Here is a 27,637-nt window from a genome sequence, read left to right on the forward strand (position 1 = left end):
TAGCAATTGGAAAAGGGAAGTGACAATGTTTATCACAGGACACGGGCCATTTTCGGCAAATTTGAGGAGTTGCAAACTGATTCCGAATGACAAGTGCAGTTGTGGGTCGACGGGCTCTAAATGGCATTACGCCACAACCTGTAAACACACAAGGATTTTTCACTTCCAGGCTCCGGATGAACAATACGAGACCGCCTGGATCGAAGCAATCCTTGACAGACCTGAACCTACAAGGAAGCTGGTGGAAATGGTCAGATTTCTGAAAAATCACCCAGAAAAAGCCAAACTGAATGAAGATAACAGCCCAGATGAGGAGACGACATCAGCAAACAGGGGCCAACTCAGGCGATCTGCCAGACTGGTCAACAGACGAGTCGAATATGCAGAACAAGATCTCACCGACGAAGAAGATGATGCGGAGAACCCGTAAGAGTCAAAGTTCACAGCACTTCACGGAATACCTCTCTCGGCAATGGCTGCAGAGGACCAGCGCAAGACGCTTCGTGCGTGGTCGTGGGTGGCGTGTAGGTTGGGGTCCTTGTCGCGAGGCGTTCCGTGTTTTTCTTGATAGGGTGGTGTCCCCCATCCTGTGACGGGTTCTCTCTCGTGTCCGTGGAGGTTCGTGGGGCTGGTCGGGGGTCTCCCTTCGCGGGGCGTGTTGGGGCGCTGTGGACCACGCCGGTGCGGCCTTGTCGCGGGTGTCGGGGCTGAGGGGGGGTTGCGCCCGCGGTGCTGTACTGGCTTTGCCGAGCGGTGATGTGCCCTGGGATTGGGGGTTTGGGTGTGGAGGTGTGATTGTGCTGCTTGGGGGGGGGGTTGGCGGGATGTTGGTCCGAACCGGGTATTCTTTCCCGGCCGGCTTGCCGGTTTGAGTATTTTCCGGCACGCCCACGATCTCACGATCAATGAGCTTATATCGCGAAAGCGACAGAGCCTGGGCGTGCTCGGTTCTATACTATACTATCCATATCTACCATGGAGACACCATCTTCCACCGACTTCAAACGAATGACAGAGGAACAACTCAAAGATGAGGATATTCAGCAACTACTCACCAATCCTTCATCTACTTCCTTGAAGATCAACTCTCTTCCTGTTGATGAATCAAAACTTCAGCTGTACTGTGACGTCTATACAGGTCGCATTCGACCACTGGTTCCATCCTCGATGCGTAGGGGCATCTTTACTATACAATGATGACGTCACTGTTCGCTACCATACGAAGGGGTTTTTTTTTTAACAACTAGCTGTTGCGAAGATATATTTTGGAGAGAGAGAGAAAATTCAACTGCCCCTGCGGGGAATCGAACCCACGTCCTTTCACTTTCCGGGTGAACGCATTAGACCACTAGATTACAAAGACACCGAATCTCTCAATCTTTCTTTGGAGCTCGTGTACACTGAAAGGGACCGTACATGGACGGCCGGACCGGACTCAGGCCAAGCTCACAACTGCTGACGCTGCCACCACATGGCGACTTATACAAGGATGACGTCACTCTCCACTACCATACGAAGGTTTTTTTTAACAACTGGCTGTTGCGAAGATATATTTTGGAAAGAGAGAAAGTTTAACTGTCCCTGCGGGGAATCGAACACACGTCCTTTCACTTTCCGGGTGAACGCACTAGACTACAGAGACACCGAATCTCTCAATCTTGAATTTTCTCTCTTTCCAGAATATATCTTCGCAACAGCCAGTTGTTAAAAAAAAAGAAACCTTCACATCTTTACTACCTTGCATGAACTGTCACATCCTGGAGTAAAGGCCTCCGTGAAACCAGTTAAAGAGCGTTTCATGTGGCCCGCACTGAAGCCTGACGTGACCACTTGGGCACGTGCATGTCAGAAGTCTAAAGTGAGTCGGCATACAAAGAGCCCACATGGGGAATTTTCACCACCTGATGCCAGGTTTGAACACGTCCACATTGATATTGTAGGCCCTTTGCCTCCATCAGAAGGCTACAAATATTACCTCACCTGTGTGCATCGCTTCTCTAAATGGCCTAAAGCATCCCTACGTCGGATAGCTCTGCTGACACTGTGGCTAAGGTTTATTATGCTGGATGGGTTGCTCGGTTCAGTTCACCTAACAGAATCACCTCAGATCAAGCTGTCCAGTTTGGGTCCTTTTTGTTCAAGGCGCTAACCAAGTTCTTGGGAACCAACCGCCAGATGACCACATCATACCATCCAGAAGCAAATGGTCAAGTAGAACGCTTCCATCGAGAAGTCTGCTATCAAGGCTTACGCAAACTAACCGCTGGGTAACAGTACTTCCTACGATTCGAGCCGCCTGTAAGGAGGACTTGCAAGCTACAACTGCAGAAATGGTGTACGGTGCACCTATACGACTTCCAGGAGAGTTTTTCGTAGCTAGGCGTCATCACCCAGATCCGTCAAGCTTCGTTGACCAGTTAAAGACCACCATGGAAAATTTAAGCCCAAGACAGACTGTTTGCCATGAAAAACTTGCTGTTTTTGTCAGCAAAGACCTGCTGTCCTGCTCATACGTTTTCCTCCGCACGGACAGAGTGAAGAAACTGTCTTTCAAATACTAATAAAAGGTCGACCAGTATCTGTAAGCATAGACAGAGTCAAACCGGCTTGCATCTGCGGTGATGACCTGCCCTTCAATGCCCACAAGCCTTCCAACGATCAGCAGGCAACATCGACTTCAAAGCATCAGCAACCAACAACTTCAAACGATCAACAGACTCCCAGTGACAAGGCCCAACCTTTCATGACCACCCACTCGGGTAGGCGGATCAGCTTTAGGTGGCCCTGCAAGTAGTTCTCTCGCCATCGCTCGCGGGAGACTACCTGTGGGGAATCGGTCAAAGCCGTCCAAGGAAGGTCGTCAAGAATACATGGTTACATGGTTAGTTGGTTTTGGAACGCGCTGAGGAATGGCTGCGCTTGTTGAGAGAGGAGAGTTTTTAATATTAATTTACTATGTAGTCCTGCCGTAAACATTTTAAATAAAAGATATTTTTATAAAAGATGTCGTCACTTCTCCTGTCATCCACCACAATACGTTCATGTGGTGATTATTCCAAGAAATACGTTACTGTATTAAACTACATGTACCGCAATAAAAAAAATATACGCAATGAAATATAGAAACAAAAGACCACAATAAAATATATATTAGTTATTGCTCATTTCGATTTCAAATCTAATAAAAAAATAATTGCTACTCAGTAAATCCCATATTAACTCGTATTTAGAATCAATTTAATATAATAAATTTGATTATTCTTTGCATTGAAATTATGGAAAATTGTCTGGAAACTGATGAACATACCAAGTTTTGGAAACCATGAAGTTGCGTGATGCATTTTTGGTCACTCATTTTAAATGTAGCTCATTTTTGAAGATCATGTAAAAACATTTTCACAAAAATTGATTCTGGTATGACAGGAGAAAATCTATAAAATATGTATTATTTTAACCTTTTAAATACTAAATTAAATTTTCAAAGAATTTTTTACATAATCTATACTATTATTATATATATTTTAATTATGTAGCTTTCAATATAAAAGTAGCATGTAGAAAAGAACAAAAATGGAAGGAACAAAAGCAGTTTAATTAATAATAATTTCCTTGTTTCGAAGTATTTACTGAGATATTTGAATTCGAAACCTGGAGAAAAAGCGGCAAAAACTAACGGAAAACGCTTCATTCCCAACTTTTCTCAGATTTTTGAATTCAGATATCTGCGAATATTGCACTTAGAAACGTGGAAATTTCTTCGTTGTAATCAAAAAAGACAGGGCAACAACCTTTTATTTCGGTTTGTGGGCACAGGTTGTCCACATAAAAAGTTAATTTTTTTTAAAATAACTATACAATTCCTTGAAACATGAATGACGTAGCTTGAATTCCTGACTTCGCACATTTACATTCCGCAAGAATGACTTTAATATCTGTCACAGTTTTCTTGCTAATCCCATTTTGAAAACCGTCAGGCGATTGTGGGACACTCTTTATATTCAAGTAATGCAAGCATTTGAATCATACACATTGAACAAACCACCGGCGAGCCCCGTCAAGAATTTTAATCGGTCCACGAAACAATTTTAAAAAAGTATTTCACTACTTCAAAATACACTTTAGGATGTGCGGTTAAACATAATATGTGTATAGATATTTTCGTACCGTTACTATATAGTTATTATTATCATATTATTATCATTACCTTTTTTTTTTATTTTTATTACCAGACGCGCTCCCCATCCGATACAGACATCAGAGCGTTCCCGAAGGTCGGACACGCCTGGAAAATCCAGCCAACTTTTTTTTTCTCTGCGCGTCAACGGACGAATAAATAAATCGTAATCACCGTCAACCGTTGTATATAAAATCTTAATCGTCAATAGAAATAAAGAAGAATAGATGACTTTTTTTTTATAACTATCATTACCCCTCCCCCTCTTGTTTTTTTTTTTTTGTCAGGGAGCAATGGGAAGCAACTACTTTGTGGACAACTACCTCATCCCCGAGGAACTAAAAAGAGCAAGAGCTCACTTCCAAGGCGCTTTCATTCTGGATGGTATAATGAACTTCAACGATAAACCCAATTCACAAGAGCTGCCTGTCGATTATGCTGAGGTAAGTTCATTTTCTAAGCATTATTTTAAGCTTATAACCCTTCTTTTGCTATTCTTTGAAATTATATTCATGTAGCATTCATAATTATGCTATGGGTGGAAAATAATGTGCATACGCATTTCCGTCACTGTGAAATTAAATTAACTTACCTTATTATCTACTCTATAATATAAAATCACAAACTCGAAAAGGGCCTGTTTCTAAGCAACCGAAATTAGTGACGATTTTAGGTTACAGAAATGGGTGACGTTTTTGAGTTACGGAAATCTGTTACGTTTTTGGGTCGAGTTTTCATTTAACTCCTGAGGACATCGGCAACCGCTTGATCTGTAGGGATCAATTTTTGTGCATGTACCCAGAGGTATGTATACATCACCAGTGCTCCCAACACACGGGGTCCGGGTACCCAGGGCGAGGCATTGGACAGATCTCTTCATGGGGAAATTGACAGGTTTCATTTTAAGTCGAGGATGAATACTTGCTTCTCATTGCGCATTGTGCTGCATTGCTTATTGTGGCACTGCAAAAATAATGGTGCATTACTGATTGCGGTGCACTGCATATTGTAGTGCATCGCGTGCTGTATTGCTCATTGTAATGCTGCGTTTAATGCGTATTGGGGTGTATTGCCTATAGTGCTTTTTATAATGCTTTGCTTATTGCGATGCATCGCATACTATGCTGCATTGCTTATTGCGATGCATCGCATACTATGCTGCATTGCTTATTTGTGGTGCATAATATTACTGTTTACCTGCATTACTGATTGTGATGCTTTAGGTGTTGTAGTGCACTGAGTGCTGCATTTCTTATTGTAATGCAGTGCTTATGGATTATTATGACTCATTGCGTATTATGGTGCTTTGTTTAGCGCGATGCATCGCCTATTATGGGGTATTGTGCTGCATTGCTTATTGTGGTGCACTGTAAATATTGGCCAATTGCGCATTGTTATGCATTACGTATTTTAGTGAATCACTTAATGCTTATTCTAATGCAGTGCTTATGGTGTATTGTGGCTCATTGCGTATTGTGGTGCACTGCATATTGTGGTGCATTGCTTATTGTGCTGTATTGCCTCATCGGTGGTGGTGTATTTGTTATTGTGTTGTATTGCCTGTGGTGGCGCATTGCTTATTTTGCTGTATTGCCGATGGTGGTGCAATAAGCACTGTCGTGTATTGCCGATGGAGGTGCATTAAGTATTGTGCTGTATTGCTTAATGTGGTGCCCTGATATAGTGGTGCATTGTTTTTTGTGGTGCCCTTAATATATGGCTGCACTACTTATTGCTGTATTACTTAAAATGGTGCATTGCTTATTGCACCGAATCGCCGATGGTGTAGCATTGCGTATTATGCTGCATTGCTTATTGTGGTGCACTGCGCATTGCAGCGCATCGCGTGATATATTGCTTACCGTAATACAATATTTTTTGCGTATATTACGGTGTTTCGCTTATTGCGATACATCGCGTATTGTGGTGCATTACGTTTTATGCTGTATTGCGGGGCACTGTAAATAGTGGTACATTGCGTATTGTAATGCATCGCGTGCTGTATTGCTTATTCTAATGCATCGCGTGCTGTATTGCTTATTCTAATGCATTGCTTATTATAATGCTTTGCTTATGTGATGCATCGTGTATTGTACTGTATTGCATATAGTTATATGTATCGTGGTGCATCGCGTGGTGTATTGCTTATTGTGGTGCATTGTGAATTGTGGTGCGTTGCTAATTGTTATGCATTATAGTGTATCGCGTACTGTATTGCAAACTCTCATTGTAACTCTCATTGCAATGCAGTGCTTATTGCGCTGCATTGCTTATTGTGGTGTACTGCAAATAGTCGTGCATCGCTGATTATAGTGTATCGCTTGCTTATTGTGTTTCAGTGGTTATGGCGTATTGTGGTGCTTATTGCTTATTATGGTGTGTATTGCGTATTGTTATGCATCAATGCAGTATGTGCATTGTATGGTACATTACGTATTGTGGTGCATCGCTGATTGTGTTGCATTGCGTATTGTGGTGCACTGCAATATGGTGCATTGCGTATTGTGGTGCACTGCAATATGGTGCATTACGTATTGTGGTGCACTGCAATATGGTGCATTGCGTATTGTGGTGCATTGCGTATTGTGGTGCACTGCAATATGGTTGGTGCGTTGCGTATTGTTATGCATCACGTATTGTAGTGCATTGCATGCTGTATTGCTTATTATTATCCAGTGCTTATTCCGTATTGTGGTACATTATTTATTGTGCTGTATTGCTTATTGTAATGCAGTTCAATTTGCGTATTGAGGTGCATTGCGTATTATTCTGCTTTGCTTGATGCGATACATCGCGTTTGCGTATTGTGGTGGATTGCATATTATACTGTATTGCTTATTGTGGTGCACTGCAAATGGTGGGTGCATTGCGTATTGTAGTGCATCGCGTGCTGTATTACTTATTTTAATGATTGCTTATTGCGGCGTACTGCAAATAGCGGTGCATTCCATATTGTAGTGCATCGCGTGCTGTATTGCTCATTGCAACGCAGTGCTTATTGCGTATTTTTGTGTTTTGTTCAATGCGATACATTGCGTACTGTGGTGCATTGCATATTCTGCTGTATTGCTTATTGTAATGCAGTGCTTACGGTGTATTGTGGTACATATTATGGTACTTTGCCTATTGCGATGCATCGCGTATTGCGCTGTATTGCGTATTGTGGTACATTCCTTATCATGGTAAACTACTTATTTTGCAGTATTGCTGATGTTGGTGCATTACTTATTGCTGCATTGCCGATGGTGGTACATTGCGTTTTGTGCTGTATTGTGGTGCACTGCATATAGTGGTGGATTGAGTATTGTGCTTTATCCGATAGTGATGCTTTGCGTGTTGTGATACACCGTATGTATTGAATCACTACTTAATCTGCTGTATTGCTGATATGGTGGTGCATTGCATATAGTGGTGCATTACTTATTGTGCTGTATTGTCTATCTTGGTGTTTCACGTATGTATTGCGGTGCATCGAGTATTCTGTTGTATTTATGATGGAAGTGCATTGTTTATCGAAATCAGAATGGGAAACTGGCAATGAATAACTATTTCGCAGGCATTTGCAGTGCCTGAGGAATATTTTGCTTTATAATTATGTGACGAGGAGTTGGGGGAGGGGGTTGGCGTCCAACACCCTAGTATATATATATATATACCTTATTATATATATAACGCCTTATTATATATATATATATATATATATATATATATATATATATATTACCTTATATAACGCCGTAGGCTTTGCCCCCCTAGTATATACATATACTTGTATATACCTTAAATTTTGATTATCTTTTTCATTTAATCTCAACCGATTCAATTTTCAGTTTAAAGAATTTTTTCTTTTTTTTAGTCTTTGCCCGGTCTCCGATATTTCGTGAATAATACTGGAAATAGAGGAGATTTTTTGGCTTTGATCTCGAGAAATCACGTCGACAATAATCTGAGCGTCAAACTCATGGAAGCTTGGCAAAAGCTCGGCGAACACAACTACAAGCTCTACAACTTGGCAATAAACATGGGCAGCCGAATACCGCCTCCATCGGCAATAGAAAGTCATCTAAATTTTTTGAGCAGCGATCACGCTACTTTCTGGTATCACAACTCTACCTCGAATTTCCCAGAAACTTTAAAAGCTGTGCTGTTGACAGACACTGGTGAGAAAAGAGTCTTCTCGTTGCAGTTTTTTCTTTTTTTCCCCCCACATTTTCAATTCATTTATGCTATTTTGTGTAATTTTAGGTCGGGTTATTTGCACCATGTTATTTTTGCATCAATGTCTCCATGATCGCAATCCAAAGAGCCGTGCCATCTTGAATCAGGCGTTGATTCGGATCGGGTTGCCCTCCCAAACGCCAGGTAAATGTGGGAAAAATTGTTCTGTCCCGTAAAATACCGAATAATCTGCGGGCATACACAATTATTCGTACCTCTCGACACACCACTTGCATCCACCCCTGTCTTGAATGACAACGTTAATAGAGCAGTTCCAACGAGTTTGTGCCCCTAGAGCATGCATACCAACCTTGGAACCAAGCATCTCTGTTCATCGCGGGAGAATCCCCCACCCCGCAAAAAATCAGAAATCCTAAAAAAAAATGTTTCGAAAAACAATTTTTCCGATTTTTTTTTCTCTCATGACTTTTGTAATTCAAATAAATTTTCTTGAACTTCAGAAAGAAATTGCGAGTCTGACATTATGTGTCAAAGTAGGGGATCTCCTCATATACTTGGGGGCATTAAAAACGTGACAAACCAAAGTTTCGAAACCTAGGTAACAAAAGTAGGCGTTCCAAAAGTCATTGTTGCTGGAGAGTTTTTTGACTCTATCAGGCATTTGCCCAAGTTGGGACCACCTACGAAATTTGACGAAGATTGGTATGAAATTGTAGATTTGTATAGAGAACATGCACACATAGACAGAAACACAGAAAATCAATTTTATATATATACTAGGGGGGCTCTGCCCCCCTGCCGCCTTTGGCGGCCAACCCCCCCCCCCCCACTTCTCTCCCAGACATATCTTGTTTATTTCGTCCCACTTCATCAGCGTGCTATGGAAAAGGGGAAAGGGACGTGTGAAAGCACCAGCCTACTGAAGAAGCGAATTTTAATGAAAATAATAATAAAGCAACAAAAAACAAATGAGATTCATCAAGTATCCCCAGAAAACTTCCCCATGGGGGTCCCCAGATTCAATTCGCTGAATTTCAGTGGGGCCCCACACTGGATATATCTTGGGCTACCGATGTGTTGCAAATTTTACTATGTTAAACCACAAAAATCAATGAGATACATTCAGGGGCACCGAATTACAACCTGCCAACATTTCCATGAAGCCCTGACCTGCAAGCTTGTCGGACACCCCCCTGTGAGAATTTTTCATTTTTATCAATTTTACAACGAATAAAATCCAGGGCCCCACATACAGTAGCGGGGACACAATACGCAGATTTTTAGTGGGGCCCCAGACTGGCTATATCTCGGGTTTCGGCTGTGGCAAATTCTACAACAGCAAAGAATGAGATTCATCCAGGGCCCCCAAAATCAAACCTGTAAACATGGGGCCCCCCGACTTGGAAGCTTGTCGGTCATCCCCCGGTGCGAGTGCCATGAAAAATTTTCATTTGTATTCGTTTTACGAACGAATAAAATCCAGGGCCCCCAAACAATTACCCGGGACACCAATTCGCATACTTTTGGTGGGGCCCCAGACTGGCTTTATCTCGGGCTTCCGCTGTTGCAAATTCTACAACAGAAAAGAATGAGATTCATCCAGGGCCCCCAAAATGAAACCTGTAAACATGGGCCCCGACTTGGAAGCTTGTCGGTCATCCCCCGGAGCGAGTGCCATGAAAAATTCAATTTGTATTCGTTTTACCAACGAATAAAATCCAGGGCCCACAACCAATTACCCGGGACACCAATTCGCATACTTTTGGTGGAGCCCCAGACTGGCTTTATCTCGGGCTTCGGCTGTTGCAAATTCTACAACAGAAAAGAATGAGATTCATCCAGGGCCCCCAAAATGAAACCTGTAAACATAGGGCCCCCGACTTGGAAGCTTGTCGGTCATCCCCCGGAGCGAGTGCCATGAAAAATTCAATTTGTATTCGTTTTACCAACGAATAAAATCCAGGGCCCCCAACCAATTACCCGGGACACCAATTCGCATACTTTTGGTGGAGCCCCAGACTGGCTTTATCTCCGGCTTCGGCTGTTGCAAATTCTACAACAGAAAAGAATGAGATTCATCCAGGGCCCCCAAAATGAAACCTGTAAACATAGGGCCCCCGACTTGGAAGCTTGTCGGTCATCCCCCGGAGCGAGTGCCATGAAAAATTCCATTTGTATTCGTTTTACCAACGAATAAAATCCAGGGCCCCCAAAATGAAACCTGTAAACATAGGGCCCCCGACTTGGAAGCTTGTTGGTCATCCCCCGGAGCGAGTGCCATGAAAAATTTTCATTTGTATTCGTTTTACCAACGAATAAAATCCAGGGCCCCCAACAAATTACCCGGGACACCAATTCGCATAGTTTTGGTGGGGCCCCAGACTGGCTTTATCTCGGGCTTCGGCTGTTGCAAATTCTACAACGGAAAAGAATGAGATTCATTCAGGGCCCCCAAAATCAAACCTGTAAACATGGGGCCCCCCGACTTGGAAGCTTGTCGGTCATCCCCCGGAGCGAGTGCCATGAAAAATTTTCATTTGTATTCGTTTTACGAACGAATAGAATCCAGGGCCCCAAACAATTACCCGGGGCACCAATTCGCATACTTTTGGTGGGGCCCCAGACTGGCTTTATCTCGGGCTTCGGCTGTTGCAAATTCTACAACAGAAAAGAATGAGATTCATCCAGGGCCCCCAAAACGAAACCTGTAAACATAGGGCCCCCGACTTGGAAGCTTGTCGGTCATCCCCCGGAGCGAGTGCCATGAAAAATTTTCATTTGTATTCGTTTTACCAACGAATAAAATCCAGGGCCCCCAATAAATTACCCGGGACACCAATTCGCATACTTTTGGTGGGGCCCCAGACTGGCTTTATCTCGCGCTTCGGCTGTTGCAAATTCTACAACAGAAAAGAATGAGATTCATCCAGGGCCCCCAAAACGAAACCTGTAAACATAGGTCCCCCGACTTGGAAGCTTGTCGGTCATCCCCCGGAGCGAGTGCCATGAAAAATTTTCATTTGTATTCGTTTTACCAACGAATAAAATCCAGGGCCCCAAAATGAAACCTGTAAACATGGGGCCCCCGACTTGGAAGCTTCTCGGTCATCCCCCGGTGCGAGTGCCATGAAAAATTTTCATTTGTATTCGTTTTACGAACGAATAGAATCCAGGGCCCCCAAACAATTACCCGGGACACCAATTCGCATACTTTTGGTGGGGCCCCAGACTGGCTTTATCTCGGGCTTCCGCTGTTGCAAATTCTACAGCAGAAAAGAATGAGATTCATCCAGGGCCCCCAAAATGAAACCTGTAAACATGGGCCCCGACTTGGAAGCTTGTCGGTCATCCGCCGGAGCGAGTGCCATGAAAAATTTTCATTTGTATTCGTTTTACCAACGATTAAAATCCAGGGCCCCCAACCAATTACCCGGGACACCAATTCGCATACTTTTGGTGGGGCCCCAGACTGGCTTTATCTCGGGCTTCGGCTGTTGCAAATTCTACAACAGAAAAGAATGAGATTCATCCAGGGCCCCCAAAATGAAACCTGTAAACATAGGGCCCCCGACTTGGAAGCTTGTCGGTCATCCCCCGGAGCGAGTGCCATGAAAAATTTTCATTTGTATTCGTTTTACCAACGAATAAAATCCAGGGCCCCAAAATGAAACCTGTAAACATGGGGCCCCCGACTTGGAAGCTTCTCGGTCATCCCCCGGAGCGAGTGCCATGAAAAATTTCCATTTGTATTCGTTTTACCAACGAATAAAATCCAGGGCCCCCAACCAATTACCCGGGACACCAATTCGCATACTTTTGGTGGGGCCCCAGACTGGCTTTATCTCGGGCTTCGGCTGTTGCGAATTCTACAACAGAAAAGAATGAGATTCATCCAGGGCCCCCAAAAGGAAACCTGTAAACATAGGGCCCCCGACTTGGAAGCTTGTCGGTTATCCCCCGGAGCGAGTGCCATGAAAAATTTTCATTTGTATTCATTTTACCAACGAATAAAATCCAGGACCCCCCAACCAATTACCCGGGACACCAATTCGCATACTTTTGGTGGGGCCCCAGACTGGATATATCTTTTGCTTCCGCTATCGAAATTTTTCAACGTTAAAGCAGCAAGAAAACAATGAGATCCATCAAGGGCCCCTGGAAATGAAAACTTTTTACTTATACGTGAAATCTTCCCCGGGTACCCCGACTCTGTGTTGGGAGCACTGCTGTTGTGTGTGTATATTATACATATATATACCTCTCCCCCCCCCCCAACAAAGGAAGGGCTGACAGGGGCCACAACGATTCTTATCACTTTTTAATTTTTCACACTATAAATTAATCACAGAGGGGCCCCTGAAAAGCTGGTTTGGGGGCTCGAAATCTAAATTCCAGCCTACGGGCTCTGCTGTAGGATGTAGGAGCCTCTTGGTACATGCACATAACATGGTCCCGATGGGTCAAATGGGTCCCGATATGTGAATATCGACCCAATATCGATATATGATATCATATCGATATATGAATGTGAATATCGATATATCAATCGAACCCACTTCCGTAACAGAGTTTCCGTCACTCAAAAATTTCACCCTACTTCCGTCACTCGGTTGCTTAGCAACAGGCCCTTTTCGAGTTTGTTTGTGATTTTATATTATAGAATAGATATATATATATAGTGTCGAGTTTTTCGCTCCGTTTGTGAGTGAACTTGCTTTTATTTATCAAAAATAGCTCTAAGCCATGATAAATTCCCTTATCGCAAACCGTAAATTTCTGTGTCACTTGTTGATTTGTCATTAATTTGATATTTATTCTTTGGATATGCGGTCTTTGCATGATTTAATTTTGTATTCGATAGGATAATGGAATTCAAAGAAATTTTTGAACAAAATAGTTTCTAAAAAACCTTAAAGATTTCCGTAGTTGTTCACGATTCACCATAGTTCCGTATTTTATGGCAGAAATTCGTAGAAACTACACAAATTTCGTAGTAGTTGGCAAGTAATTGCCATAATCTTTATATTTAAGCCCTCCTCACACGGGTAAACTCAAATCGAACTCGAGTTGCCTCAACTTGAGAGCTGAGTTGACTTCAACGAGTTGAGTTGCCCGTTCTCCCTCACACGGCGCTACTAAAAAAATATTCAAAACCCGGGAAACTGAGTAAAAACATCACACGGTCTGTTTAGTTACTGCTTCTTAGCTAGTAGTTAGTAGTTAGTTCTGCTTCTTATCTTCCGGTACTATCTTGTTAACCGGGACAAGAAAAATCGAAATTTATTTATATTTAAATAAAAATCGTTTCAAAGAAATAAGTAAAATAGTTTCTGTATTATAAAAGTGAAACACTGCTACAGAATTTCAGTTCACTGGTAAATACGCAATTTCTTTATTCAAAATGATATCATTTTGAAATGAAAACGGTAAAATTATATAATTTTTTAGTATAATTTCATTTGCTTTGAGTGATTTCAATGTAAAAAAAAAATCGCAATAAAATGTCTGTTTTTCTTCAATAAATATACCTCTTGGTGTACGTATATGTTATGTATTGGTTATTATATAAGTTTTTTGTTTATTAGTTTAATATTGTCACGTAGGATTTTGAGTAGTTTCATTAGATGAAACGGCGAAAGCTACGATTCCGAGAGGCAAAAAATAAACTGTAGGCAAAACTACAGACAAACAACATGAATGGTTGTTTGCATTTAAGGCAGAGGTTACCAACCTTTTTCAGTCCACGTACCGCCAACTGGCTCGGTTCCTTTCCGCGCACCCCCAACCCCGAATCCTCTAGACCCCCCCCCCCTAATACGTTTCACCCATTACAATTTTCGAAAAACTTCAAAAAAGGTACATGTTGAATTAAATTAAATAGTCTATTTTTTCATTATTTAGCATTTTTATTTTTCAAGTAAGCAAACAAATTAACCCAAAAATTGGGAAAAAATTTTATGTGATATTAGGGACTGTATTGAATTACAAAGTTTTGAAAAATTAAGCTCAAAAGAGGATAAATACAAACTCAAATCCGCGTTCAATTTCTTTCTATATTTATTTTTTATGTAAGTATACGAAGAAAACGCCTGTTCAACAAGCTACGTGCTAACAAACGGCAACAAAAACATTATGGCTTTTCTAGAAAGTTCAATGCATTCGCCACCGCGGCAAGCCCAAAAACTGACTAGTTTTACCATTCCGTCATTGAAGAGGATCTTCAGAGGGCTATCTGATGCGAGCTCTAGCAATTTATCCTTTTCTGGAATCGACAATGAAGCCAGTTCAAAATACTCTTCTTTGAAAATATTAGATGTCCACCGACCACCCATTTCCAGCTCAGAAAAATATTTTTCAAACGATGATTTTAATCCTTCCAAGTGTCCGACTGGAGAACTGTAGAGAACTGCCGACTGTTAAATTTAGCTCGGCTTGTGACAAGAAATCGTGAAGTGTTTCGAACACTTTATAAAAAAAAAGGGCTACCTCTTTCCGAAGTTCAAACAGCAACTTCAGTACTTCACCCCGGGACAATCACCTAACTTCGGTGTGCAAAAGCAAGGAGTTGTGAAGGATGTCCATGTCTTCGCACAACAATTTAAACAACCTGTAGTTGGTAGAATTCACCTTAAAAAAGTTGACAACCTTGACCGTTTCATCAAGAACGTTTCGCAAATTTGGAGGCAACGGTTTCGATGTAGAGCTCTGTCTGTGAATAAAGCAGTGAGTCCATTTCATTTTGGGAGAGACTTCTGCCACGCGTGCACGACGGCCTGAGCAGCAGCAACCTCCCGTGGATTTTCCTCCATCTGTAGTGAGCCCAATGCATTTTGACCACTGAATTCTTTTTTCAAGGAAATAATGATAAATTGCTTCAAATAAGTCTTCAACAATCGTACGACGCCTTCAATGGGTGCAAATAAAACGATTAATTCTTCTTGAATTCTCTTTCAAGTTCTCTTTCAAGTAGTTAGCAAGTACAAGTAGCATAGAATATTGCGCAATGTCGGTACTTTCGTCGACTTGGATAGAAAAAAATTCACAACCTTTGACGTGGCTTATGACTGTACTCTCAACACCGTCTGACATGTCCTGTATTCTTCGAGACACCGTATTATTTGACAGAGGTATTAAACTCATTATAAGAGCACTTTCCTCTGCAAACATGCGTCTGACAGCATAATATTTCCACCATTTTTTTTTTTTTTTGTGATTTTTTCCTCGTCTCGCAATACGATAGCTAATGTAGTAGGAGGTTTTGGCAGCTTTGGCAGAACACTTTTGGAAAATTCAAAATATGTTTTCACGTTTACAGGTGCACGGCATTTCATTTTGGTGTTTCAGTCCGCTTCCGCACAGATCCAGTTTTTAGCCACTGATCCATAGCGCAAATCACGTGAGTAGTAGGTGCTTGGTAGAAAAGCTGACTTGGAGAAGTCCAATTACAACTGACAATATTAGTAAAAACCTCTACCTACTTTTAAAAATTATTTTTAATGTTTTTTTTAATTATTTTGCTCTTTCTTTAAATGGATGGCCGCCATTACCATTTTCTCTTCGCGTACCCACGGTTGGGAACCGCTGATTTAAGGGAATGATTTTCCCCGAATACTCCCACACACAGATGTGCTTGTAGGTGACCTAAATTACAGATATTCCAAGCGGGGGGGGGGGGGGGGGATCAGAGAAAATCCCCATAGAACACGTGCTTGTTTTGGTACATCTGAAAATAGACGGTATTTTGAAAATTTCTGGAGGTGCTTACCCAGGGCCGCTTTTAAGAGCATCATGGGCGCCCGAGCCATGTATTTTTTTCTGAGGCCCTACTTGGCAAATTCACTTGGTTACTTCTCAAATTTTCACTAGGTCTAGTTTTCGTGATGCCCCATCTTCTTTTGAAATGCCCCCGAGGGAGGGCGTTTCTGGGTGGGCCCCATGTGTTTACCGCAGACCCGTCATCTGGGGGCTGTTGCCCCCGCCCACCGGCTTTCAAAAATACATTTGAAATGGTATATTTGAACATACAGTGAGTATATGTTCCTTGCCCCCCGGAAAAAGTTGAAATAACAGACCTGGTTTACTATTTCATTGAATGGCGTCATAGCCGGGGGGGGGGGGGATGCTCAAGCACCCACAGTAATTTGTGGCATGGATCCGAGCACCCCCAGAATTGATTCAGAGATTAAAATTTCCGATATAAAACTAAAGACGAGCACCCACAGTTTCGAAACAATTCCGACACCCCTGATTTCATTATAATTTCAAAATAATACCAATTTAAATAGAAGAAATTGTGTATGGGCCTTTCTTACAAGGGGAAACTAAGGTCCGACAACTAATAAGAGAAACCGTTTCCAGAAGACAAACACGAATATCGTTATGGAAGCCTACGCTAAGACGCCTTCATATACGTGTATTAAGGAGTTCTAGCCTACGCACGAGGAAATTGGCGTATTGGCGACGAAATATCGAACACGACTCAGTCACTTGGCGACTGGCATGCTAGTCGATGCCAACTTTTGTTGTGGAAATCACCTCTAGCATTTTCGTCATTCGAATTTGGACCATGCGTCATCAATTCTGGCGGTGCTTGGATTCATGCGACAAATCACCGTGGGTGCTTGAGCACCTCCGGCTCCGACGCCACTGAATGAAATGGTAAACCAAACCTGTCATCTCAAGTTTCTCCGGAGGGGGGGGGGGGCAAAGAACATATACTTACAGTGTGTATGCGTATATACACTGAAGAGACAAAAAAACCGGTCCACCTGCCTAATATCGTGTAGGGCCCCCGCGAGCACGCAGAAGTGCCGCAACACGACGTGGCATGGACTAATAATGTCTGAAGTAGTGCTGGAGGTGATTCACACCATGAATCCTGCAGGGCTGTCCATAAATCCGTAGGAGTAAGAGGGGGTGGAGATCTCTTCTGAACAGCACGTTGTAAGGCATCCCAGATATGTTCAATAATGTTCATGTCTGGGGATTTAGGTGGCCAGCGGAATTGTCCAGTCAGAAGAGTGTTCCTGGAGCCACTTTGTAGCATTTCTGGACGTGTCGCATTGTCCTGCTGAAATTGTCCAAGTCCGTCGGAATGCACAATGGACATGAATGGGTACAGGTGATCAGACAGGATGCTTACGTACCTGTCACCTGTCAGAGTCGTATCTAGACGTATCAGGGGACCCATATCACGCCAACTGCACACGCCCCATACCATCACAGAGCCTCCACCAGCTTGAACAGTCCCCTGTTGACATGTAGGATCCATGGATTTATGAGGTTGTCTCCATACCCGTACACGTCCATCAGCTCGAAGCAATTAGAACCGAGACTCATCAGACCAGGCAACGTGTTTCCAGTCCTCAACAGTCCAATGTCGGTGTTGTCGGGCCCAGGCGAGGCGTAAAGCTTTGTGTCGTGCAGTCATCAAGGGTACACGAGTGGGCCTTCGGCTCCGAAAGCCCATATCGATGATGTTTCGTTGAATGGTTCGCACGCTGACACTTGTTGATGGCCCAGCATTGAAATCTGCAGCAGTTTGCGGAAGGGTTGCACGTCTGTCACGTTTAATGATTCTCGTCAGTCGTCGTTGGTCCCGTTCTTGCATGATCTTTTTCCGGCCGCAGCGATGTCGTAGATTTAGTTTTTTACCGGATTCCCGATATTCACGGTACACTCGTGAAATTGTCGTACGTGAAAATCCAAATTTCATCGCTACCTCGGAGGTGCTATGTCCCATCTCTCGTGCGCCGACTATAACACCCACGTTCAAACTCATTTAAATCTCGATAACCTGCCATTGTAGCAGTAGTAACCGATGTAACAACTATGCCAGACACATGTTGTGTTATATAGGCGTTGCCGACAGCAGCGCCGTACTCTGATTGGTTCCATACCTCTTTATTTGCATACGCATGCCCGTACCAGTTTTTTTGGCTCTTCAGTTTATATATATATATGTATACATACCATTCATAGTTTATTTTTGAAAGCCGCCTCCGGTGGCTTAATATCCCCCCCCCCAAATTACGGGTCTGTGGCGTACACGTGGGCCCACCCGGATGCGGCCCCCGGGGGGGGGGTTTCAGAAGAAGATGGGGCATCACAAAAATTAGACCTGGTAAAAATTTGAGCAGTAACCCGGTGAATTTGCCAAGTAGGGTACATCTGTGTGTGGGGCTATTCGGGGAAAATCATTCCCTTAAATGTAAACAACCATTCATGTTGTTTGTCTGTAGTTTTGCCTGCAGTTTATTTTTTGCCTCTCGGAACCGTAGCTTTCGCCGTTTCATCTAATGAAACTACTCAAAATCCTACGTGACAATATTTAACTAATAATCAATAAACTTATATAATAATCAATAAACTTATATAATAATCAATAAACTTATATAATAATCAATAAACTTATATAATAATCAATTCAACATATACAAATACAAATACAACGCCACAACAGGCAAAATGCCCAACGAGGTGGCTGAGAAAAAGAGGCCCATAAAAATATGGATGTCATATATTTAAAAAAAATACAGCAACCCAATTAAAAATGCAATTAACACAAATTATAAACAATATATATACATGATAAAATATTATACAATGCCCATAAAGAATACTTATGGTTGTCTTATTCTAAGAATGGATAGTTTCTCGATTTACCCCAACATGTTTATCGTATTTCTTTTTAAACGTGTCAATTGTGTTACAATTTACTACCTCCGGTGGTAAGCTATTCCATTTATTAACAACCCTATTAGAGAAAAATTCCCTGCGACACCATAGCCTTGCATTGTCCCTCACCAATCGATACTGGTGTCCCCTTGTAAAAGCAGTCGATTGGCGGTGTACTAAAAGTTCATGATCCATCCTATCCATCCCATTGAAAATTTTAAACACTTCGATCATATCTCCTCGACACCTGCGGTCATGCTGTAAACATATTCCAAAAATGAAGTCTTTCTTCATAGCTCAAGCCCTGTGTGCCAATAAGGACACGCGTAGCTCTTCTCTGCACCCCTTCAACCAAGTCTATGTCCCTCTGTAGGTATGGACTCCAAAACCTTACAGCATACTCCAGTCCAGGAGACTTAGAGACTTAGTCGCTCGTCAATGAGAATTCCCAACTCGGTGACCCTAGTTGCATCCGGGATAGTGACACCATTCAACTCGTAAGAGAACCGTGGGCTATTCGAACCAAAATGAGCGACCATGCACTTATCAATGCTAAACGTCATGCTCCATTCATTTGCCCATGCTGCAATCCTGTTTGAGTTGGTCTAGAGACACTCCCTATCGCTTTCATTCCCGATTACCCCCATTAGCTTCACATCATCTGCGAATTTGCTAGTAATCCCATCAGTACCCTGATCGAGTTTATCGATCAAAAGTGAAAAAAGTATGGGGCCAAGCAGGGGCGTAGCCAGAAATTTCGTTCGGGGGGGGGGGACTACTTTCATTTTGGGGGGGGGGACCAAAGTGACAGAACAATGGATTTGGCCATCTTTTTCCCTTTTCTCGGTCATTTTCTCACATTTCGGGGGGGGAGGACCAGACCCTTAAAAGTCCCCCCCCCCCTCGCTACGCCCTTCAATTCAATTCGCCGACAATAGCCCCGGCAAATCGTCTAGGGACAATTTACTGCCGAATCCCTTTCGGGGGGGGGGGGGCTAATGCGCGTTTTTTATTGTTTATGAAAAAATATTTACAAAGCAAGACACAAAAATATGTACATGATATATACATTATATACATAAAGATTTCACGCCGCTATGTAAACCCTCGCTACGCCCTTGGGGCCAAGGACACTTCCTTGAGGAACGCTACTTGTGACGTCTGTCCAACCAGTACGTACGAGAGGTATGTTTGAGAGGTTATATTGAAGAAAGATTATATTGCGAATTTTTTTAACATTAAAATCACTCAAAGCAAATGAAATTATACTAAAAAATTATATGATTTTACCATTTTATTTTCATTTCAAAATGATATTGTGACGGTCAATACCGGCCGTATCCGTTAATGTAGGTCGCGCGCCCGTGATTCGCTCTCGTTGCAGTCGTGTTCAAGAGTACTTCGAACGAGGAAGTTGTTGCGATGTCGTCCTCTGTTGTAGGCGGTATTTTCGCCCATGATCTAATTTTCTAGTCCTTTCTGGAAAATAAATTTAGTAGTTTCAACCCTACGAGGCTACAATATCATTTTGAATAAGGAAATTGCGTATTTACCTGTGAACTGAAATTCTATAGTAGTGTGTTTCACTTTTATAATACAGAAACTATTTTACTTATTTCTTTGTAACGATTTTTATTTAAATATAAATAAATAAATTTCGATAAATTTCGATTTTTCCTATCCCGTTTAACAAGATAGTACTGGAAGATAAGAAGCAGAACTATAGACTGTGTGCTGTTTTTACTGAGTTTCCGGGAGAATGGGCAACTCGAACTCGATTTAAGTTTCCCCGTGTGAGGATGGAGGGCCTTAGGCTAACTGCACACTACGGTTCGGCTGGTGCGGTTGATCTTATCAGCAACCGTGGAATTTCGCGTGGAACACACACTGCTGTTAGCAACCGGGTTTTTTTTTATTTTTTAATGTCACGTGACATCTCGGGATTGGCTAAATTATTTCCGCCAAGCTGAAGTTGGCTACGATTATCATGCAAATTCATGCTCATAAGTTGCATTGCAGTAAAACACCCCTTAACGGTCATCCCTCTTTTACGGCCAAATAGTAATTTACAGTTGTATATAATAAAAATATGTATTTTGAACCCGTGATTAACGGTCACCCCACTTTCACGGACGAATGTTTTTGTCTTGTCGGTGTCCGCAAAAGAGAGGTTTTACTGTATATGCTAATAAAAATTTTCAGGTAATTAAATTATTTAATTTTCTGTAACAATATTTGCCGTTTGAAATTAATTCGGAGTTGAAGAAAGACAGCCTACAGGTTAACCCATTTTTGACCGCTCTTACAATTCGTGGCCAAATCGCACAATTTTTTTTATATATGATGACTGGCTATTCAAGAAATAACATATTTTTGAAATTTCAAAAAATTGGACATGAATTTAGCACGTTTTTCTTTGTAATTGAAGTAAATTTCCAATTGATTAAATTTTTAATTAATGGAAATTAATCATAATAATTATAATTTTGGGAAACCCCACATGACAAAAAAAGTTAAGGAATAAAATTATTTTCTCCTATTTAAAAAAAATTATTTTCTCCTATTGGAAAAAAAATTATTTCTGTTGATGGTCAGGAAAAAAATTCAGGTATAAAATCGGAATGAAATGTCTGAGAATTTCATGTTTTAAAAACTCTAAAAAATCAAATTTCATTGTTAACAAATTTAAAAAAAACCACTATGATGATACTCATTAGATCTTTTAGTTCCCAAAAATATTGATTTCATGAAAACATTTATGTGAAAAATATCTGAAAAAAATATTAAACAAAGCATGGTTAGTCAAAATGGGATAATAAGAAAACCTCATGAAAATATTGATGATTGCAACGTCTCATATATTACACACAGACCTACTGTTCCGAGACAATGCGGTGTTATCGAGGGATCGACCCCCCTTCCTTTGGATCTGCACCTGTCCCAGGGAGTTCCGGCGACCGACATTTTTTTAATATATATATTTGTGCAATAAATTTCGCTTTGACTAAATTCAATTCATTAAGGAGAAAGGGTCTCGCTGTTGGATGAGGGTAGAAGGTCCTGGGAAGAGATGGGGGGGGGGGGTGGCAGTACGAGAAGAAAATATGGTGCAAAGGGCCATTGGCTAACAAAAAATTTGACCCACTGGTCCATATATTTTATTTTTATTTTATTTTTTTTCAAATTTATTCAACCATGATATAACACTGTATAATAATACTAAGAACATCCATCAATGGATCATTAGCGGATTCGTTCTGATGAACACAAAGACCTGGTAACGAAAAACTTCATAAAAAATTCTTCGTTTATCATTTTTCCCGGTCAGTTATCAGAAGATTTTTTCCAGATGGTGCGATGACATGAAGAACGTAATGTCCTTCTTTCGAAATCATTCGAATGCTTCTTACTAAATCCGTTTGCAGACACAGATTTATGGCTTTGCTACGTGCTTCGAATTGCTCTGCGTTTTCCACGTTATAAAGTTCCTGACCACGAATTACTAAAATTTGCCGAACTTGCTACCCAAGCTCGCTTAACACCCTGTACATACGGCACCAGGGCCGCAACTAGGGAGGAGTAGGCGGGACTGATGCCAGGGCCGTCTTAAGACTATCATGGACCCCCGGGCCAAGTGGTTTTCCGGAGTCCCAACCTAGTAAATCCTAGAAAATTTCAACCGGATCTCATTTTCCTGAGGCCTCTCTTCTCTTGAGGCCCCCGGGCCATGACCGGATGGGCCCATGCGTTAAGACGGCACTGACTGATGCCCCGAACTCCGAGCCAGAGGGGTGCGCAAATGTTAACCTTTTGTGTCTCCAATATTAAAAGAGGGCGCCAAAATGCGTGTTTGCCCCGGCTGACCACGCATGTCGTTGTGGCCCTATACATCAGTATGTATGTTACAAGATTTAAGGTACATAAAGGGCCGTAGCTGGATACTTTTTAACTGTAGCTACCAAGCTTTTGGCGTCCACGTGTAAGGAAAGGTTAGAAGGAGTGGTTAAAGTGGTAATTCGGCGCCCCCTCTAGTTCAACACTCGGTACAGTGGACCCGCTCTCCCTAGTTGCGGCTTTGTGTGTGTATGTAAATTAAAAACTGCTTGAAAAGAACGGTAGGTGCAAAAATTGTCTTAGTGCACTCTTCGATATTACTCGCATACAACGTTTAGGCTAAATCAGCGGTTCTCAACCTTTTTTCACCCTCGGAGCCCTTTCCAGTATATAATTTCTATGTCGAAGCCCCGTAGGCCTATTTTTATTTATTCATCAGAGTTACTGACTTATTTTTATTATTCAAAAATATTAATAATTATTTTTTTCAAATTTACTGTTTTTTTAAATTTTCCTCGAGCGACCGCGGAGACCCTGGAAGTTCACACGGATCCCTGAGGGCTTCGCGGAGCTCCGGTTGAGAACCGCTGGTATAGGTAGTTTTTTTCATTGGAAAAACAACAGATAGACAGCCATATTTATATATGGATACAAAATACCTAAAAGACAGAATAATGAAAGCAAAACACACACAATGCAGCTCTTAGGGACATATTTCCTTCCCGGTTCATACTTAGGCTTTTAATAAATGTTTCAAAAGTTTGATACGGAATTTGCAAATATAAAAATTTATTCCTTCAGATGTCTGATTATTTTTATTTCTGATAATTTTTTATGAATTTATTAGAAATGATTGGGCCTCCTGGCAATTTGTACTCTTTTGGATGAGGTAACTAATTGGTTTTTTTCTAAAACGTTATAATCGGGATCCAATGCATTTCATTCAAGTGTTGTAAAATATACATCTCGATTTTAACGGCGTAATCACGTTACTTTATGAATGCCATTATAACCGAGTTTTAATGTATGCTCTTGTAGGAATGCAAAAAAATTAATTTGGCTAGAAAAATTTAATTTTTTCTTCATCGGTTTCTTATATTTTTATTAGTGCAATAGCGCCAAACAAAGAATTGGTTTCCGTCGAATGGAACTCCACCATTCAGTTCCTCGAATTTGTCTTTTCCCCTCATTTTTCCCATTGCAACCTGAGAAGAAGATCAATTCCTTTGCCCAGTGCATCCGAAATCCCATCACCCTCCTTGTCAAACCACTTAATAGACAATGGAAGACAGCAACCACAGGTCCAGCCGAACCGTCGTCAGTGTGTTCAAACCTTTCCAATAGTTGATGGCAGCTTTCCGGTTAGGATTACGGGGCTCCAACATAGAAATTATATACTGGAAAGGGCTCTGTGGGTCAAAAAAGATTGAGAACCGCTGATCTAGACAAAACGTTGTATGCGGGTAATATCGAAGAGTGCAATAAGACAATTTTCACACCTACCGTTCTTTTCAAGCAGTTTTTCATTTACATACACACACAAAGCCGCAACTAGGGAGAGCGGGTCCACTGTATCGAGTGCTGAACTAGGGGGGCGCCGAATTGCCCCTTTAACACCACTCCTTCTAACCTTTTCTTAGGCTGGGACCTGACTACGGCGCGGTTGCACGCGGTTGAGGTTGGGGGGGAAGGCATCATCTATAGTTTTATTCTGTCAACGCACAGATACAACTGCAACCGCTGAGCGCGGTTTTTTAAACCGAGAAAATCCACATTTTTTGGGACGGTTGGGGTAACCGGAAAGCTGCCATCATGTATTGCAAAGGCTTGAGCTCCCTGATGACGGTTCGGCTGGACCTGCGGTTGCTCTCTTCCATTGTCTATTAAGTGGTTTGACAAGGAGGGTGATTGGATTTCGGATGCACTGGACAAAATAATTGCTCTCCTTCTCAGGCTGCCATAAAAAAATGAGAGGAGAAGACAAATTCGAGGAACTGTATGGTGAAGTTCCATGCGACGGAAACTAATTCTTTGTTTGGCGCTTTTGCACTGATAACAATAAAAAAAAACCAATGAAGAAAAAATTAAATTTTTCTAAATAGTGAAATTTTTTTGCTTTCCTACATGAGCATACATTGAAACTCGGTTATAATGACAATCATAAACTGACGTGATTACGCTAAAACCGAGATGTATATTTTAGAACACTTGAATGAAATGCATTGGATCCCGATTATAACGTTTTAGCAAAAAACCAATTAGTTACCTCTTCCAAAAGAGTACAAATTACCACGGGGCCCAACCATTTATAATAAATTCATAAAAAATTAGAAGTAAAAATAATCAGACATCTGAAGGAATATATTTTTATATTTGCAAATATCAAACTTTTTAAACATTTATTAAAAGCGTAAGTATGAACCGGGGATGAAATATGTACCTAAATGCTGCATTGTGTGTGTTTTGCTTTCATTATTGTCTTTTTGTTATTTATTTTTGTATCGTATATGAATGTGGCTGTCTATCTGTTGTTTTTGCAATGAAAAAAAACCATCTAGGCCAGCGGTTCTCAACCGGTGCTCCGCGTGAACTCCCAAGGGCTCCGCGGCCCTCGAGGAAAATAAAAAAAGAACCAGTAAATTTGAAAAAAATAATTATTAATATTTTTGAATAAAAATAAATCAGTAACTTTGATGAATAAATAAAAAATAGGCCTACGGGGCTCCGCCATAGAAATTATATACTGGAAAGGGCTCCGTGGGTCAAAAAAGATTGAGAACCGCTGATTTAGACAAAACGTTGTATGCGGGTAATATCGAAGAGTGCACTAAAACAATTTTCACACCTACCGTTCTTTTCAAGCAGTTTTTAATTTACATACACACACAAAGTCGCAACTAGGGAGAGCGGGTCCACTGTATCGAGTGCTGAACTAGAGGGGGCGCCGAATTGCCCCTTTAACACCACTCCTTCTAACCTTTCCTTATACGGGGACGCCAAAAGCTTGCTAGCTCCAGTTAAAAAAGTATCCAGCTGCGGCCCTGTATGTACCTTAAACCTTGCAACATACATACTGATGAACAGGGCAACAACGACATGCGTGGTCAGCCGGGGCAAGCACGCATTTTGGCGGCCCCTTTTAATATTGAAGGAGAGATGAAAGGTTAACATTTGCGCTCCTGTCTGGCTCGGAGTTCGGGGCATCAGTCAGTGCCGTCTTAACGCATGGGCCCACCCGAGCACGGCCCGGGTGCCTCAAGAGAAGAGGGGCCTCCCAAAAATGAGATCCGATTGAAATTTTAAAGGATTTACCATGTAGGGCCTCCTAAAAACCACTTGGCCCGGGGGGCCCATAATACTTTTAAGACGACCCTGGCACCAGTCCCACCTGCTCCTCTCTAGTTGCGGCCCTGATGTCATATGTACAGGGTGTTAGGCGGGCCGGGATAGCAAGTTCAGAGGGGCGGCAAATTTGAGTAATTCGTGATCAAGAACTTTAAATTATAACGTGAATTATAATGGCAATATTGGGCAGAGCAATTCGAATAGCCGGCACGTGGCGAAGCCATAAATCTGTGTCTGGAAACAGATTTAGTGTGAAGCATGTAAATAATTTCGTATAAATGAATCGTCCCCAAATGAACATTTTTCGGAATTAAAAGGTCTAATGAGTATCATAATGTTTTTAAAAAAAAATTTGATTTTTTTACAGTTTTTAAGACATGAAATTCAGAAATTTCATTCCGATTTCCTATCTGAATTTTTTTTTCCTGACCATCAAAAGAAATATATTTTTTTTAAATAGGATAGGAATTTCCTTGACTTTTTTTTGGTCATATGGGGTTTCCCAAAATTACAATTATTATGCTTAATTTCCATTAATTAGAAATTTAATTAATTGGAAATTTACTTTAATTTCAAAGAAAAACGTGCTAAATTCATGGCCTATAATTTTCTTCAAGCCAAAACTTCAAAAATATGTTACTTAAATAGTTTTTTAATATATATGTTATTTAAATTAATTATGATGATTCTAGTCATCATATATAATAAAATTTGTGCGATTTGGTCACGAATCGTAAAAGCATCAATAATGGGTCAACTTGTAGGCTGTCTTTCTTCAACTCTGAATTAATTTCAAATGGCAAATATTGTTACAGAAAATTAAATTTCATTACATGAATATTTTTATTAGTATATACAGTAAAAACCCTCCTTTCTGTGAACACGGACAGGACAAAAAAATTAAATACATGTAAAATGGGTGACCGTTAAAAAGAGGTTTGAAATTCATACTTTTATATATTATACATCTGTAAATTATTATTTGTCCGTAAAAGAGGGAGTATCCGTTAAGAGGGGGTTTTACTGCAATGCAGCTTATGAGCACGAATTTGCATGCTAACTGGAGCCAACTTCAGCTTGGCGAAAATAATTTAGCCAATCCTGAGATGTCACGTGACATAAAAAAATAAAAAACCCCGGTTACTAACAGCAGTGTGTGTTTCACGCGAAATTCTACGGTTGCTGATAAGATCAACCGCACCAGCCGAATCGTAGTGTGCCGGCAGCCTAGGCTGGGACCTGACTACGGCTGACTGGGTGATGGGATTTCGGATGCACTGGACAAAGGAATTGCTCTCCTTCTCAGACTGCCATAAAAAAACGAGAGGAGAAGACAAATTCGAGGAACTGTATGGTGAAGTTCCATGCGACGGAAACTAATTCTTTGTTTGGCGCTTTTGCACTGATAACAATAAAAAAAACCAATGA

At 41.4% G+C, this 27,637-nt stretch overlaps 1 protein-coding gene across 1 annotated transcript in view; it reads left to right on the forward strand.

The window, feature by feature from the left end:
- Positions 1-27,637, forward strand: part of LOC149069426 (uncharacterized) — a 176,805-nt gene that overhangs the window by 77,725 nt on the left and 71,443 nt on the right. The window contains exons 4-5 of the mRNA XM_089249736.1: positions 4,462-4,617; positions 8,031-8,334. Coding sequence (XP_089105862.1) covers positions 4,462-4,617; positions 8,031-8,334 — 460 coding nt within the window. The remainder of the gene's footprint in view (positions 1-4,461; positions 4,618-8,030; positions 8,335-27,637) is intronic.

Source organism: Pholcus phalangioides, unplaced genomic scaffold (assembly GCF_987345545.1).
Source record: "Pholcus phalangioides strain wild (caught in Gottingen) unplaced genomic scaffold, Ppha-v1.0 ptg000022l_1, whole genome shotgun sequence".
NCBI lineage: Eukaryota > Metazoa > Arthropoda > Arachnida > Araneae > Pholcidae > Pholcus > Pholcus phalangioides.